The sequence below is a fragment of the Saccostrea cucullata genome, unplaced genomic scaffold (genome assembly GCF_032062105.1).
Source record: "Saccostrea cucullata isolate Sc308-1 unplaced genomic scaffold, CSIRO_AGI_Scuc_v1 ctg2099, whole genome shotgun sequence".
In the NCBI taxonomy this organism is placed as follows: Eukaryota; Metazoa; Mollusca; class Bivalvia; order Ostreida; family Ostreidae; genus Saccostrea; species Saccostrea cuccullata.
Window position 1 is genome coordinate 58151 of NW_026921290.1, and position 17442 is coordinate 75592.

Below are 17442 nucleotides of genomic sequence, written 5' to 3' on the forward strand. Positions count from 1 at the left end.
ATCATGATAGGTTGTGGTACGATCATCTTCCAGTTGGGCATAATTCCCTGGGGAGTTGAAAACCATGTTACTAAAAGCTTAACTGTCGCACATACATGTATATACAAATCACTCCATCCGTGTCACCTGCATAACGACATTGGATCAAAAAGGTGTTGAAGCTCGTCATATAATGTCTATAAGTGGCCACAAAAATGAAAACTATCAAAAGTTATTCCAGAAATGTGTCTGATGAGAAAAAGTATGAAAAGTGCAGTGTTTTACAGAGTGTTGTCAATACAACATCAACGGCTCATGGTTCTGAAGAAAGTGCTCAAATTTTGAATTTCGATCTCTCTCTAATATTTCAAATTATGAAGTTCAGCAGCTGGATAATGTTCAGTTAGTTTCTGAAATTTTCAATGAGGTTCCTGAGTCAGAATAGGAAAATAGAGCTATTCAAAATAACGCTGGCATTTCCTCTTACAGTGTGCCATGCATCCCTTCCTGTGGGCCATTATTTTCTCATGTCAATCAGGTTAATATCCACTATCATCTGAATGACAAAGCTTGAAAAAAAAAATCTCTTGTATGCTTGTATGACTTTATAATTTAAGTCAAAATGCTTAGACAATTTACTGGCATAAAATATAGAAATTTTGTTTTTTGTGTTACAAAATTTTTTTGTCTTGAAACAAAATAAAGTTTACTGCAGAATATCCCACCTAGCTCTGATGTTTTAGAGGTCCGTGTTTGCTCCGCTCCTATTATACAATTGTTGTGTATTAATGCAAAATATTAATACTATAATCCAGAAAATTCAGTGTAAACATGTTCGACAGAAAAACAAACACACAATATATTTTCAGTCCGTGCAGTTGTGGTGAGCAGACTTTGGCGATTGAACGCACCCGGTGAACCAAAACACCAAACAATAACAGAGCTGTCGCCCTGTTTACAAAAACTGTGTACATAACACGAGTGTGCTCGTTTTGTTAAACTCTGTACACAACGGAATGACGATACTTGTGAAGGAGTTTTGCTTTCTAACATTTCTACTCTGAATAAAATTATTTTTCTTGATTTAAGTTTTAATTTTTCTCATTAATACACAACAAGATTGCCACTTTTCCTAAGGACTAAGAATAAAGTTAAAATTTGTGATAGTGAAAAGATGTGTCAATCAAACCCGCTAAAAAATTAAAAGTTTTGATAACTTTTAAATGAAATAGAATTTTTAATTAATATTTGTGTGAAATGCTATTAAAATATATAATTGGTGATATTATACAGAAAAAATTAACTTCAAATCTGTGTCCAAGTACCTTTAATTGAATTCTCATGATTTATTTAGGTAAAAAATATTCGAAAAGTGATCCTATTCTGATACACAATTTCAGTGCATAAAGATTATAATAAATCTACCATAGGTTAAAAAAAAAATAGTGACCCGATTTTAATAATTTAAAAGCTTTGTCTGTAGAGACGTAATAATTAAACTTGACAAAAACCGTTTACTTTTGATAAATTTGAATCAAGCATCCTTAAAAATAAAACCAGATGATTACTACGGAATTAAGTTTTTGGTATATCTTGCATAGTTTATATGTATGATACGCTGTCTACGCTTGTCGATGTGTGTGAAACATCAGGTGACAGAATTGCCATCAGACAAATAAAAATAAAAAACGCAATACATGTATATCGTTGTTTTTGTTTTGGGGGAAATGATTAATTTTGTATTTCGAGTGACGTTGATAATACAGAGTAAAGGTGTATAAAAACAGATATTTGTACAAGTCTATCTCGATTGTAAAACCTATCGTAAAGAATGAAAGGAACCGTTATTTTACTGCTGTCATCAGTCTGTGTAAGTAGGATATGGTACATTTTGGTAAATTTTTCGCTTAGGCCATAGATTCTCAGTAAAATAAATATTTTGGAATTTATTTTATTTCTTTAGTCATTTATTTATTTTTATTCATTACTTTTTTTGGCCATGCAACGATATTTTATGTAAGTTAAACCTCGGTGAAGAATTATGTTGATAAACCGAACATGATACCTGGCGCTTTATTTATTTTGCAGTCATTCATTGGTTTTGATGTATTTAATTATTTATTATTTAATTATTTATTTATTATTTTGTTCATACAACGATATGTTATGTAAGGTTAACCTCGGTAAAAAAAACTATGATGACAAACTAAATATGATACATGGCACTTTAAATGTAACTTCTGACAAGAGCACATGACTTCAGAAAGTTTAATATATAGGATTGGGCAAGTTAGAAAATTTACCTTTTGACATAGTTCATCCCAGTGTTCCGCTCCACCAATTTTTCTTCTTTAACAATACGCGTTATTTTTTTATATATATATCTTCCAATAAATACTCTGGGTAAGTGATTTTTGAAAACGTTTACATTCATTTTCTATAATTGTTGAATTATAACTGACCTTTATAAAATATTCTTTTTACAATATTATAATTAAATAAAGGTCTATTTTTCATTAAATAGATAGAAATGGTTCGACAACGGTTTTGAAACTTAAATAGAAATTTACTCATCCAAATAAATAAATTTATAAATAAAAAAGATAGTAATAAAATTGAAACCAATTATCTGAATTCAAAAGTTATTATTTGAAATACGGATTATTCCTATAGCTTTTTTTTTTTAAATTTAATTAGTCTTATATAAGGTGTTCAGTAGTCTCAACGGTATTGAACAACTTAAAAAATCTTGGTCAAACAAAGAAATTATATCCCTTACATAACGATACATGTTTACATACAATGGGTCTAACTAGGATCGTCAAATAACAACAATCCAGAATGATTAACCTACACGTAAGTGGTCGAAACGTTTAACATGTTTAGGTTTAACCATTTGGCTGTGAAAACATTTCATTCAATGTCATATAATGTATACACTAACTAGGTAATTTAAAGTAAAAACATGTGCGTTTATAGTTTACAAAACATGAAATAGGCTATTTGTAGAAAATGAGATACAAGGCATATATACTGGTTTGGATTATATGTATTTTTTAAAACCAAAATATACACTTACACGAGGATGACAAAGAGAGAGGATGACGTAAAATTACTTATGTAATGAAGAAGTAGGAATCAGCCATTGCTAATTTCCTTCAAAATTGTCTCCTGTTCTTCTTTAGAAAATATTTTGTACAATATCATTCAACTGTTTGAAAAGAAATTATGATAAAAAAAATATTTATGGAAAATGTTTAAAACACCTGTACATAAAACATTTCTTCTAGGTGATTGGTAATAACCAATATAAACTGGAATTAAAAGTGAAATACCTCTAAACAGCAAATAGCTTAACAATATTTAACCAAGAATTATTTTTATATTTTTTTATATTTTCGCAGGCCTTTGCGCAGTATGTACCACAAGGCCCTATTGCTGATCAGCCGTCTCGACCAAAGCCGGGATCTTGCCCTGTGTCTGATATAATCACCACATGTGAATGCAATCCAGCAAATGAACTGTGTCAAGGGGACAACAAATGTCCTGGAGGTAGGTTAGTGTAACCGAATGTCGCTCGGCAGTTCATGAGCGCTGTACTGACTAAGCAAGCTATCCTGACAATTTTTAAAGCAATATTAGCTGCATTTTTGAGAATTTTAATTTGCCCTTAAAATGTGTTATGATAAATTTGTATGTTATTTAAACCTTTATGATGAATAGGACTATAAATAATGTATGAAACTGTTTCATAGGAAAGACTTCTGTACAATCGAATATATATATTGTAGTATCATGTGAGAAATCAATATTGTACAGGACGACAAAAATAAATATTGCTTCAATCAAAGCTCATCAATAGTTCTTCAATCCCAAATATGAACAAAAATTTATAAATGTAATTTATTCTCTAACTGAAATATTATATTAAAATTTTGCAACAAAAATTTCCGACATTTAAGTTGCAGCTCATATTGCTTAAACTCCTTCGATTAATTTCTCCTTTTCTTTGTTTTACATACAGAAGTATTGTTCCTATGGTGAAAAAAAAAATGTTTGTTTGTAGTACAGATGTATTGTTCCTATGATTAATTTCTCCCTCTTCTGTTTGTTTTTAGTACAGAAGTGTTGTATCTATGATTAATGTCTACTATTATTTGTTTTTAGTACAGAAGTGTTGTATCTATGATTAATTTCTACTATTATTTGTTTTTAGTACAGAAGTGTTGTATCTATGAATAATTTCTACTATTATTTGTTTTTAGTACAGAAGTGTTGTATCTATGATTAATTTCTACTATTTGTTTTTAGTACAGAAGTGTTGTATCTATGATTAATTTCTACTATTATTTGTTTTTAGTACAGAAGTGTTGTATCTATGATTAATTTCTACTATTATTTGTTTTTAGTACAGAAGTGTTGTATCTATGATTAATTTCTACTATTATTTGTTTTAAGTACAGAAGTGTTGTATCTATGATTAATTTCTACTATTATTTGTTTTTAGTACAGAAGTGTTGTATCTATGATTAATTTCTACTATTATTTGTTTTTAGTACAGAAGTGTTGTATCTATGATTAATTTCTACTATTATTTGTTTTTAGTACAGAAGTGTTGTATCTATGATTAATTTCTACTATTATTTGTTTTAGTACAGAAGTGTTGTATCTATGATTAATTTCTACTATTTGTTTTTAGTACAGAAGTGTTGTATCTATGATTAATTTCTACTATTATTTGTTTTTAGTACAGAAGTGTTGTATCTATGATTAATTTCTACTATTTGTTTTTAGTACAGAAGTGTTGTATCTATGATTAATTTCTACTATTATTTGTTTTTAGTACAGAAGTGTTGTATCTATGATTAATTTCTACTATTATTTGTTTTTAGTACAGAAGTGTTGTATCTATGATTAATTTCTACTATTATTTGTTTTTAGTACAGAAGTGTTGTATCTATGATTAATTTCTACTATTATTTGTTTTTAGTACAGAAGTGTTGTATCTATGATTAATTTCTGCTATTATTTGTTTTTAGTACAGAAGTGTTGTATCTATGATTAATTTCTACTATTATTTGTTTTTAGTACAGAAGTGTTGTATCTAAGATTAATTTCTACTATTATTTGTTTTTAGTACAGAAGTGTTGTATCTATGATTAATTTCTACTATTTGTTTTTAGTACAGAAGCGTTGTATCTATGATTAATTTCTACTATTATTTGTTTTTAGTACAGAAGTGTTGTATCTATGATTAATTTCTACTATTATTTGTTTTTAGTACAGAAGTGTTGTATCTATGATTAATTTCTACTATTATTTGTTTTTAGTACAGAAGTGTTGTATCTATGATTAATTTCTACTATTATTTGTTTTTAGTACAGAAGTGTTGTATCTATGATTAATTTCTACTATTATTTGTTTTTAGTACAGAAGTGTTGTATCTATGATTAATTTCTAGTATTATTTGTTTTTAGTACAGAAGTGTTGTATCTATGATTAATTTCTACTATTATTTGTTTTTAGTACAGAAGTGTTGTATCTAGGATTAATTTCTACTATTATTTGTTTTTAGTACAGAAGTGTTGTATCTAGGATTAATTTCTACTATTTGTTTTTAGTACAGAAGTGTTGTATCTATGATTAATTTCTACTATTATTTGTTTTTAGTACAGAAGTGTTGTATCTATGATTAATTTCTACTATTATTTGTTTTTAGTACAGAAGTGTTGTATCTATGATTAATTTCTACTATTATTTGTTTTTAGTACAGAAGTGTTGCTCCTATGGGTGTGGTTGTAGGACACATTGTGTTAATCCTGTAGGAGTAGGATCAGGGAACGGTATGTACTATGAAATCACAAATTTTGGTGACGGTTTAATTTTATTGTTTTGTTGGGCTGTCAAGGATTTTTAGCTCACCTGAGCCGAAGGCTCAAGTGAGCTTTTCTGATCAAAATTTATACGTCGTCTGTCGTTGTTGTCATTGTCGTAAACCTTCACATTTTCATCTTCTTCTCAAGATCCGTTGTGCCAATTCAACCAAACTTGCTCAAAATATTCATGAGTGAATGGAATTCAAGTTTGTTCAAAAGGGCCAAGCCCTTTTCCAAGGGGAGATGATGAATTAATGAAAATTTAATGGCATCTTTTTAAAATCTTCTCCAGAATCATTGTGGAATTATCGGCAGGCAGTGTAGATTAAAGTTTGTTCAAATCATGGCCCCCGGGGGTAGGGCGGGGCAACAATGGCTGATCAAATTTTTGCATATGAATATATAGGAAAAATCTTTAAAAATGTTCTTCTCCAGAACCACTGGGCCAAGAAGGATGAAACTCATGTGGAAGCATCCCCGACTAGTGTAGATTTAAGTCAAGCGGGGGAGGGGGGGGGCCACAATAGCCGATCAGAGTTTTACATGGGAATACATAGGAAATCAATTTAAAATCATCTTTTCAAGATCAGCAAATCTATTATTGGTGATAGTAATATGGAAACATCCTCAGTTAGAGTTATTCAAGTTTCTTCATGTCCCTTAGGGGTAAGGTGTGGCCATAATGGGCAATCAAATATTTACATAGGAATATATAGGAAAAATCTTTGAAACTCTTCTTCTCAAGTATGGCAAAATTATACATGTATGTTTGATTGATATAGTGACGTTTTCAAATTAAAAAAAATTGAAATCCCTTCTACCCAGACAAGTAAAATTTTCAATAATGAGCTGATTTCTGTTTTTTAACTAGCCCATGTGCTCAGGTGAGCAGTGTGGCCCATGGGCCTCTTGTTTGTTATATAATGTCAATATGCACCACCTATTTTTCTTCTGGAACTGTCACTTATTTAGGGTCTGTTGGAGGAAAACAGACTTTGTCATTATAAGCAAACGGGACAAATATTTCTATTTGAAACATTGGATCTCTATTTGAAGTTTGTGTTGATCTCTGTTTTGAAATTTATTCTATTGTAGTATATTTTTCTGTATTAGTAGTATACTATTTACCACTGTCGATGTTTCTCCCTAATTGTGTAAACGTATTTATTTCATTTAGTAGTGTATCATTTAACCCCTATATTTTATTCTTTTGAACAGTTTGTGTATACAATGGCAGGAAGTACAAAGTAGGAGAACGTTTTCCTTCTGAGGACGGGTGTAACACGTGCACGTGTAATTCTAATGGCGGAGTCGGGTGCACAGAAAAAGCTTGTATTGGCCGTTAGTAGCTTTTTACTGTAGGGACATATTTCTTTAAAACAGATTGTTATTTATGAATATGCCTGTTTTGATCATAAATATTTTCATCAATTCCAAGTTTAACCTACAAGCGTGAATATGTAAAACACCCATGTATATGTGTCAGATAAATTTCAATATCTTGTTGGGAACTGAAGCTTGGAATCCTTTAATGTAATTAATGGGATGCGGAGAACATTTTTTCGTGTAATGAGCGAACTGCTCCTTCTTTAGCTGCAATAATGTAGCCCTCTCCGATTCTTTTTTTTTTGGTGGGGGAGGGGAGGCTTCAACTCTTAGAATAGTGCAATGCGGCAGTGAATCACTCCCGCACGAATTTCGGCTCAAATTATCAGTAAAAGAGAGGGCTACATTATTGCAGGTACTCCTTGCTAAGAGAGAATTTCCTTAGTTGTAAAATTACTAAGTTTACTCCTATTTCATTATTATAGTCTTGTCCACTAAAAAGTTCCCTATTTAGCGAAATGTTTTCTGTATCATGTACCTTGAACAATTCTTGAATTTAAGGTCTGTCGCTTAAACGCCAGGGAAGAAAAGCCTTGCAATATTTTTAAACATTTAAAACATCAACACTCTAGATCTGGATTTTAACTACAAAAATACTAATCTTGTACCTTTATTATATTACAACGCAAAATCAAACCTTTCCAAATCCAAAATGAATTGGAAGTTAACGTTAAAAGTACTGTTATTTGTAGAGGACATCTGTTCCCTACCGAAAGTTGTCGGCCGCTGTCGGGCAGCCTTCAGACGTTGGTGGTTCAACACACGAACAAATCGCTGTGAGAGATTTATCTATGGCGGATGTCGGGGAAACGAAAATAATTTTGAGTCGAGGAGGGAATGTGAGCGTCGATGTAGAAACAGAGCATGTAAGTAGTAGTCAGAGAAACGGAGATATGTCGTGTAATTGCTTGTTGTTGTTTAACTTCCCTCTCGAGAATTTTTCACCCATATAATTGATTATTGTTTAACGTTCCATTTGAAGATTTTCAATCATTTAGAGACGTCACCGTATGCCGGTAAGAAAACTTCAAATTAATACCAATATTCGGCACTCAGGGCCGTTAAGTAGTGTGTGTTCTTTATCGTGCCAACGCGTACATTGGTTTTCGACATCATTTATTAACCCTTTTCTACATTTTACTGAAATACTCAAAAATTCATCTTGTCTGCAATCTTAAAACACTAATAAAGTTCAGAATACTTTTATGATTTGCGAGTATAATCGTTCTCAATTATGGGACCACAAACTGATTATTTTGTTTTGATACTGAAGGTGACATAGCTAGTTCTTATTCTTTTTCATAGGTTCATACTTTTATATTAAAAATGCAGGAAAAAAACCCACGTTTAGATAACCTGTTTTTTTTTTCATTCCAGATCCTCAGGGTCGACCCGGCCGTAGCCCTATTGCATAGAAGATAATACCATTGGAGAGATATTCTTTATTTTGTAAAAGTTTTGTACCCTTTAACTATGTTACTTCAATATTTGAAAATAAAAAAATATAAAAAACCAAGTATTTACTTTCAATATTTTTCATAAAACCTGTATGTGCGAGGGCAATGAGTTCCTCATGTGGATCTAAATTATTGACTTAACAATGCGCTATAACACCTTATATAGAGGGATAAGGGATACCTTTTATGAGTTTTGTCCTCATGACACAGTGTACGTGTAAATTCGACTTAAAACAAGAAATCTGTGAGCCAATGCTCACTAGTAATACCCCCGCTCTGTTGTAAATAAGCACTTTCATGTTAATAGACTGTTTACACAAGTTCAATTACAGGCAGATGAACTTGACATCAGATTCATATCAAAATTAAACCCACCATATGGTATGCCTCAACAAAGTCAGTAATAACATTTCAAGCATCTGCTATGAATAGCTAATGAGAAAACTGCTGCGAAAATTTGTCATGTATGAAACGGACAGACGCACAGACAAACAGGAAGTTGATACTGGATTCAAACCAGAAGTCTCTGTCGAGACTGTAGCTCTACTGGTTTATACTTAAAACAAAGGAAGAGAAAAGTAGCAGTTGTGACTTGAGACTTCAAAACAGCAATCAATAGAAAAATGATCCTTGCCACCCATCAAAATAAAAACAGATGCACAGAATTATGTATCTTAGTGTAGTCTACTTGTGTGCCAAGTTATATTGAAATCAGACCAAATCTGTAGGAGGAGTAGCATTTTGAAAGAATTTCACAGAAATTTCTATTTTTAGTAACCATGGCAACACTGTTCATCGAAATCAAAAACTGATGCACAGAATTATGTATCTAAGTGTAGTCTACTTGTGTGCCAAGATATACTGAAATCAGAACAAAACTGTTTGAGGAGTAGCATTTTGAAAGAATTTCACAGAAATTTCTATTTTTAGTAACCATGGCAACACCGTTCATCGAAATCAAAAACGATGCACAGAATTATGTATCTTAGTGTAGTCTTCTTGTCAGCCAAGTTATACAGAAATCGGACCAAAACTGTAGGAGGAGTAGCATTTTCAAAGAATTTCACAGAAATGTCTATTTTAAGTAACCATGGCAACACCGTTCATCGAAATCAAAAACCGATACACAGAATTATGTATCTTAGTGTAGTCTACTTGTCAGCCAAGTTATATTGAAATTGGACCAAAGCTGTAGGAGTAGCATTTTGAAAGAAATTCAATGAAATTTCTATTTTTAGTAACCATGGCAACACCGTTCACGGAAATCAAAAACCAATGCACAGAATTATGTATCTTAGTATAGTTTATTGTGTGCCAAGTGATATTGAAATCGGACCAAAACTGTAGGAGGAGTAGCATTTTGAAAAATTGTTTACAGACAGACAGACAGACGGACGGACGACGGACGCATTACTATCGCATAAGCTCTTCTGGTCTCTGACCAGTAGAGCTAACAAAAATATATCCCACCATATGGCATGCCTCTGAGAAGATTGTGTTAAATTTTCAAGCATCTGTGATTAGTAGTTGCTGAGAAAACTGACGAAAATTTGTTTTGTATGAAACTGACAGACGCACAGACAAACAGGAAGTTGACATCGGATTTAAACAAAAATGTATCCCACCATATGGCATGCCTCAGAAAAGATTGTGTTAAAATTTCAAGCATCTACATTGAGTAGTTGCTGAGAAAACTGCAACGAAAATTTGTTATGTATGAAACTGACAGACGCACAGACAAACAGGAAGCTGACTTTGGATTTGAGCAAAAATGTATCCCACCATCTGGCATGCCTCAGAGAAGATTGTGTTAAAATTTCAAGCATCTACGATGAGTAGTTGCTGAGAAAACTGCTACGAAAATTTGTTATGTATGAAACGGACAGACAAACAGGAAGTTGACTTCGGATTTGAGCTAAAATGTATCCCACCATATGGCATGATTCAGAGAAGATTGTGTTAAAATTTCAAGCATCTACGATGAGTAGTTGCTGAGAAACTGTGACGAAAATTTGTTTCGGATGGACACACAGACAGACAGACAGACGGACAGACACACAAGGGTAAAACAGTATACCCCCCTCTCCTTCGGAGCGGGGGTATAATTAAATTCAATCGGAATTCAAGTGGCCTTATACAGGATTGTATTTACTCAGGTTACCATTAACACTCTTTCGTGTCTAATTTGATACCTCACTGTTATTATGTCCATGTAAATAGATACGTCTTCAACAAACAAAGAGATATCCTACATCTAATAACTATCTTTCGTTTTTCCATATGTAGAGAAAAAAGCTTCATGACTTTTAACATAAAAACGGTTTAGGCAAAAATAAAATAATTCAACGTTGAAATTAAAGCATTTGAAATACTGTAGATTGGCAATTAATCACGATGGTTTTAATTTCGCTATGTTCGCGATTTGTAATTTTCCCGCGAAATTAAACCCATCGTGAATGTTTTCATTAGTTTTATAAAATTATTCAATGCTTATACGGGAATTTTGACTTAATTTCTTGCATCGTGAAATTAAAACCATCGCAATTGGTTCTTTTTGAGATATCGTAAAATTTAACACCGTGGAATTAAAAAAAAGGAAATGTCCATTTCTTAAACACGAAAACCGGGGGGGGGGGGGGGGGGTAGGTTCGAACTTCAGTACCAAAATTTTTTTTCCAAACATCACCATTTTCCCCATTTTTACCCATACTAAGACGTATCTGTGGAAAGTGGAGGGGGGGGGGGGGTAAACATACGAAGGTATGTTCAATGTCTATACTAAGTATGTATTTAGAAAAAAAGTGGGGGATAAGCCCCCCCATCCCCTTTCCGACGCCTATGAGATGTCCTTATCCCTCCGACTTCAATGAAAATAGGCTTTTAACAGCCTGATGAAATCAGGGTTTCGGGTTCTACATTTAATTCCAGAAATTAGGATGTTATAGCTCCAATCTGATAAAAGTTGGAAAGTGGAGGGGGGGGGGGGGCTAAACCTACGAAGATATGTTCAATGTCTATACTAAGTATGTATTTAGAAAAAAAGTGGGGGATAAGCCCCCCCATCCCCTTTCCGACGCCTATGAGATGTCCTTATCCCTCCGACTTCAATGAAAATAGGCTTTTAACAGCCTGATGAAATCAGGGTTTCGGGTTCTACATTTAATTCCAGAAATTAGGATGTTATAGCTCCAATCTGATAAAAGTCAGATACTTTGATCCGCTCACACGGATAGCTACTTTGTGAAGGGATCTACGTGAGCGGATCAAAGCATTCATTTTGATCGATTGATTGTATGTTGTTTAACGTCCGTCTTGAGAATTTTCACTCATAAGGAGACGCTATCACTTGCCGTTGAAGGGCTGTAAATTTTGCCCCTTTTGGGCTTGGAAAAATTTAAATTTTGGGGGAGGGAAGCATAAGTGTTTTACAAACATCTCTTGTTAACTTTGATTTTCCAATGAAAAGGATCAAAACTCTCTAATGGCTCACATTGAAGAATATATCATACATATACATGTATTTGAGTTTCTATATTACACACGATTTTTTTTATTTTTTCATTGATGTGAACGTGTGAAGTACCTAAGGATTCTACAGTCTTTTTTTTAATTTCATGGATGTGAAGTACCTAAGGTTTCTGTCTACCAAAAAATGTTTGTAATTTTATGTTCCGTTGGTAAAAGTTAAGCGGTCGTACACCTCATTAAGGTTAAGATGTTCCCTCTGATAGAGATGAGTATATAATAACCTATCTCCAAAATAAATCAGCTAGAATACAAAGTTCTTGAATTTACCGTTAATTTAATATATAATATACATCTATTTACGTGATGTAAAAAAAAATGATGAGCGAAAAGTTTTTATTCTACGATGTTGCATTTTGCACACCTGTGATAAACATGAAACATTTTTCAATCAAAATGTCAAATGAAACTGTAACATGTGATAGATTACGTTAATGCCTGTACTATTGTTTTTTAATTTATTATTGTGATTTGATATGAAATTACAAGCTATTTTTGGTTTTCATAAACATATATGTTATATTGCGATATTGTGAACAAAGTAGGGACTTGACAAATAACTTCATTTAATATGAATTTCAGAAAATTTAAAATTAACTCGAAAAATCGGCCGTAGGGTTTCCCTTGCTGGTTTTAAGTTCAGATAATAAGCACTATCTTAACAGTTGTTTCTCTAAACAACATATTATTTTTTAAAAAATCACTTTCGTAAAATCACAGTACGAATGACTTCACAAAAACTCATAATGATTGACAAATTGCATGTGTTTAATGTCCCTATTATCATAATGATAAAAGGACCTTCATAAAGTTATACAGCGTATTGTGTTGATATGTTTGTCGTATTTCTACACGGCAGGTCAACACGGCCGACATTATAAGTAACGATTAATTACCCCATGCCTTTAGCATGCCAAAATTAATAGCAGGGTTTTTGGATTTTCTGTTATATGTTTAAAAACAAACAATATTTCTCTTTTCGGAAAATGTATACCGATGGATTGAATGACGTATTAAAAAAATAAATATTATTAATGTGTACTATATGAATATTAAAGTACACACAATTTTATTCCGTCGTTAAATAGAAGCAGCCTATATGTCATTCCTATAAACGTTAACTCATAAATCTGCACTTTGTTGGTCATTTCTCGCACTTGAGTTACCTGTCTTTAGAACACAGCAATTACAAGACAATTAATTTAATTAAACCTTTAATGGTGTGATTAAAGAATTGCATAAGTTACATGCATAATCCTTTTTGATAATTTCATGTACCTAAAAATCTATCAAATATTTTTTAAAATCTTATTTGCAACTTGAAACATTAGCTGAAAACCTATATATAGAAAATCTCGTTACACCGAAGCCAACGTTTTACTTAGTACATGTATTTCCAAGAAGTAAAAAAATTTTTTCTAGCCATTTTTAGATCAGATTCCAACATTTCTAAAACAAAATAAGACATTATACTGGTAATAAACACTTTAAATGATTAAGTTTAAAATTGAATTTGAATAATACTTTCTGCTAATTTGAAAAACCACCCTCAAATGTATAATTTTAACTGCTTTTGTTTATTCTTTAATACCTTTATTTGGGTGCTTAGTTTGAGGCATGAAAATATAAATAACCTAACAGCTAATAAGTTACATATAAGTTAGAATACAATCCAGAAGTCTCTCTCGAGACTGTAGCTCTACTGGTTTATACTTAAAACAAAGGAAGAGAAAAGAAGCAGTTGGGACTTGAGACTCTAAATCAGCAATAAAAAGAAAAATAATCGTTGCCTTTCATCAAAATGAAAACCAATGCATAGAATCATGTATCTTAGTGTATTCTACTTGTGTGCCAAGTTATATTAAAATCGGACCAAAACTGTAGGAGGAGTAGCAATGTGAAACAATTTCACAAAAATTTCTATTTTTAGTAACATCGGCAACACCGTTCATCGAAATCGAAAACCGACGCACAGAATCATGTATCTTAGTGTAGTCTACTTGTGTGCCAAGTTATATTGAAATCAGACCAAAACTGTAGAACGAGTAGTATTTTGAAACAATTTCACAGAAATTTCTATTTTTAGTAACCACGGCAACACCATTCATTGAAATCTAAAACCAATGCACAGAATTATGTATCTTAGTGTAGTCTACTTGTGTTCTAAGTTATATTTAAATCGGACCAAAACTGTAGGAGGAGTAGCATTTTGAAACAATTTCACAGAAATGTCTATTTTTAGTTACCACGGCAACACCGTTCATCGAAATCGAAAACCGATGCACAGAATTATGTATCTTAGTGTAGTCTACTTGTGTGCCAAGTTATATTGAAATCAAACCAGAACTGTAGGAGGAGTAGCATTTTGAAACAATTTCACAGAAATGTCTATTTTTAGTAACCACGGCCACACCATTCATCAAAATCAAAAACTGATGCACAGAATTATGTATCTTAGTGTAGTCTACTTGTGTGCCAAGTTATATTGAAATCGGACAAAAACTGTAGGAGGAGTAGCATTTTGAAAAATTGTTTACAGACAGACAGACGGACGGACGACGGACGCATTACTATCGCATAAGCTCGTCTGGTCTCTGACCAGTAGAGCTAAAAATTAACATTATAATTAATTTTTTCTCATGAAATAATGATTTTTCAAACACGATAATATTATTTTAGTTTTTAGAATAACCAGAAGTCTCTGTCAAGATTGAAGCTCTACTGGTTTGTACTTATAGCAAAGGAAGAGAAAAGTATTTTAGGCCGGAATTAAAAATATCTTTGTTTCCCCTAACCCGACCCTAAATTCTCAAGTTGGGTCGGTAGGTAGGTAAACAATTTTATTTTCTGACAGCAGCTTTACAAATACATTCTAAAGTTTGATGGGAAATTACCTTTATAAATAAGAAAAGTACAAAAGAAAGCGATGTCTGAACAAAATGCTAAGTATCGTACATATGCTGTTTAAAAGCAAAATTCACAACTGTTATTTAGTTAAATTTGTGAAATATCTCACGCCATTACATCTATATAAATTGAATAAAATAGACAATAGTCTCAAATACGCAAAGACCAGACATACGAGTATATTTTTTCAAACCTTCCTTCAGCCTTCAGAGCTTATAGACGATCATTGTACTTTTTTGAGGGCCATGAGATTTGCAGTGGTTCTTGAGCACTTTGCTTTGGAGTTAAGAAGTAAGTGGCTAATTTTAAATCACATGTTTCAAATCCCAATGAATGACGTTGAAAACGGTCCTTCAAAGGGGACCATAAAAACTGATGTCCAGTGTCGCAGAAGATGCTGGCTCAAAAAAGATCCCCCACTGCTTAATGGCAAAAATAAAGTTCTGAGTACGTCTAAATTTGGAGCAATGGGGAAATGTTTAAATGTTGTCCTAACAAATCTCAAAGGGATTAAAAGCAAAGAAACAACCAATCTTCAAGAGCCTAATTAAAGAAAAATACACTGAACTTCTCAGGAAGCTGAACCACGATTTCAAAACTATTTGGAAAGAGTATGTTAACAATACATGTATTTAAATGAACCAAACCGAATCTACAAATGATAAAAATGCTATATACAATGTCATAGTCACGAAGTTTAACCACTAAATAAAGGCATGAAGAAAGAACATCTGAATTATATTTATCAGGATGAATATGCAGACATGTGTACAACAAGTCGTATGGTTCCATAATGGCATATAGTAATCATAGGAACATAGATTAATTGGTTATTAGATCAAAACTCAAACTGAATAAAATGCAGTGAAATTGAATGATGAGTTATAGGTGGGCCCCTCATATACTCATGAGGCGGGCCTTACGATGTACTAGCATTACGCGTATGTACCGACACCTCCGAAACACTCTTAATTAGTCATGGTAATTTTTATTAATGAATTGTTTCAAGAGTGAAGAATTCCAATTAGCTAAATACATAAGATTGAGACGTCGCCATTGTTTTATGAAGAGTTAACGCCCTGTAATCACATCTGGACGCCATTTTGTTTCCAACAAATGGTTGAAATTCACAGTAGAACAATGTCGGCAGTTCTGATAAAAACTGATTTTGATGAAATTGTATTTTATAAAGCTTGGTTAACAATAAAAATAATATTTGAATCATCTCATCTAAAAAATCTTTTCAGTCGGTGCGATTTAATTGGGTCGGTCGCGTTAGGGGAAACAAAGGTATTTTTTATTTTGGCCTTAGCAGTCGGGAATTGAAACTTTACAACAGCAATAAACAGAATAATGATCCTTGATTAAGTCTCTTTATGTTCTTAGTGAAGTTTACTTGCATGCCACATTACATATTATTATCAGACTAAAACTACTGTAATTGGAGTAGCATTTTGAGAGTATTTAACAGAAATTTCGATTTTTAGTAACCAAGGCAATAATGTTCATCAGTCAAAAACTGATACACAGAATTGTGTATCTTACGTGTATGTCACAGCCGCAATATATTTACTCCATGATATGAATAAACAACAACACGGCTGGTGGATTCTTTTGTATTTCTCTATTTCAATTACTTTTGATGATGAATATAACAAGAATAATAAGTAAGAAGGTGACCTGTAAAATAAATGAATACACTAACTCTCTCACATTTAATTATTTTAGAATATGTTAACTGTTCTCATTAATTAGATAATTAATTGATAAGGTATTTAAGTTATTCAAAGCGACGGTGGTAAATTAATTCTTACCGAATAGACAGGAATACAATTGTCTTTATTATAAATAAAAGACTTTATGTATGGAGAGGAGATAAACTCATCCTTTCTCCTGACTGTCTTAGGGTGGAGTAAGTTATTAGGGGTGTTTGACGCCAAGCATGCGTATTTGGTACCAAACTAGTAAAACCACTCACACACTCTCACACTAAAATATCAACCAATCATACACCTGCAAGTCTCACCCATTCTGACACAAACACCTTTGACCTTTCGCACTCTCAAACCAACCAAAAGGCATTTAACCCCATGAATATCAATGAATGACTTCATGAATGACTGAATACATAGAAAATTCCAGAGGACTGTACTGTTCCGTATAGGTGAAGATGATTATGATGATGGTAATGAAATGATTAGTATATTAGGTCACAAATCAATAATACAAAAATTATATAGTATTTATTATAATATTAATTTATTCACCCTGTGACATTCTCCCCCTCTTAGAGAAAAATGTCTCCCGACATT

At 32.4% G+C, this 17442-nt stretch overlaps 1 protein-coding gene across 1 annotated transcript; it reads left to right on the forward strand.

Moving 5' to 3' along the window:
• Window positions 1–1739: 1739 nt before the first annotated feature.
• LOC134259634 (papilin-like) lies at window positions 1740–8753 on the forward strand. The gene is made up of 6 exons (XM_062742235.1): window positions 1740–1849; window positions 3384–3531; window positions 5748–5822; window positions 7074–7196; window positions 7934–8107; window positions 8619–8753. Exons 1-6 carry the CDS (start codon window positions 1811–1813, stop codon window positions 8654–8656), a joined length of 597 nt encoding a protein of 198 aa, XP_062598219.1. The 5' UTR covers window positions 1740–1810; the 3' UTR covers window positions 8657–8753.
• The last annotated feature ends 8689 nt before the right edge of the window (window positions 8754–17442 follow it).

Coding starts and splice junctions, on each gene's coding strand:
- LOC134259634 (XM_062742235.1), top strand. CDS start 1,811: ATGAAAGGAACCGTTATTTTACTGCTGTCATCAGTCTGT. Junction 3,532..5,747: donor GGACAACAAATGTCCTGGAG/GTAGGTTAGTGT, acceptor ATTTGTTTTTAG/TACAGAAGTGTTGCTCCTAT. Junction 7,197..7,933: donor AGAAAAAGCTTGTATTGGCC/GTTAGTAGCTTT, acceptor TGTTATTTGTAG/AGGACATCTGTTCCCTACCG.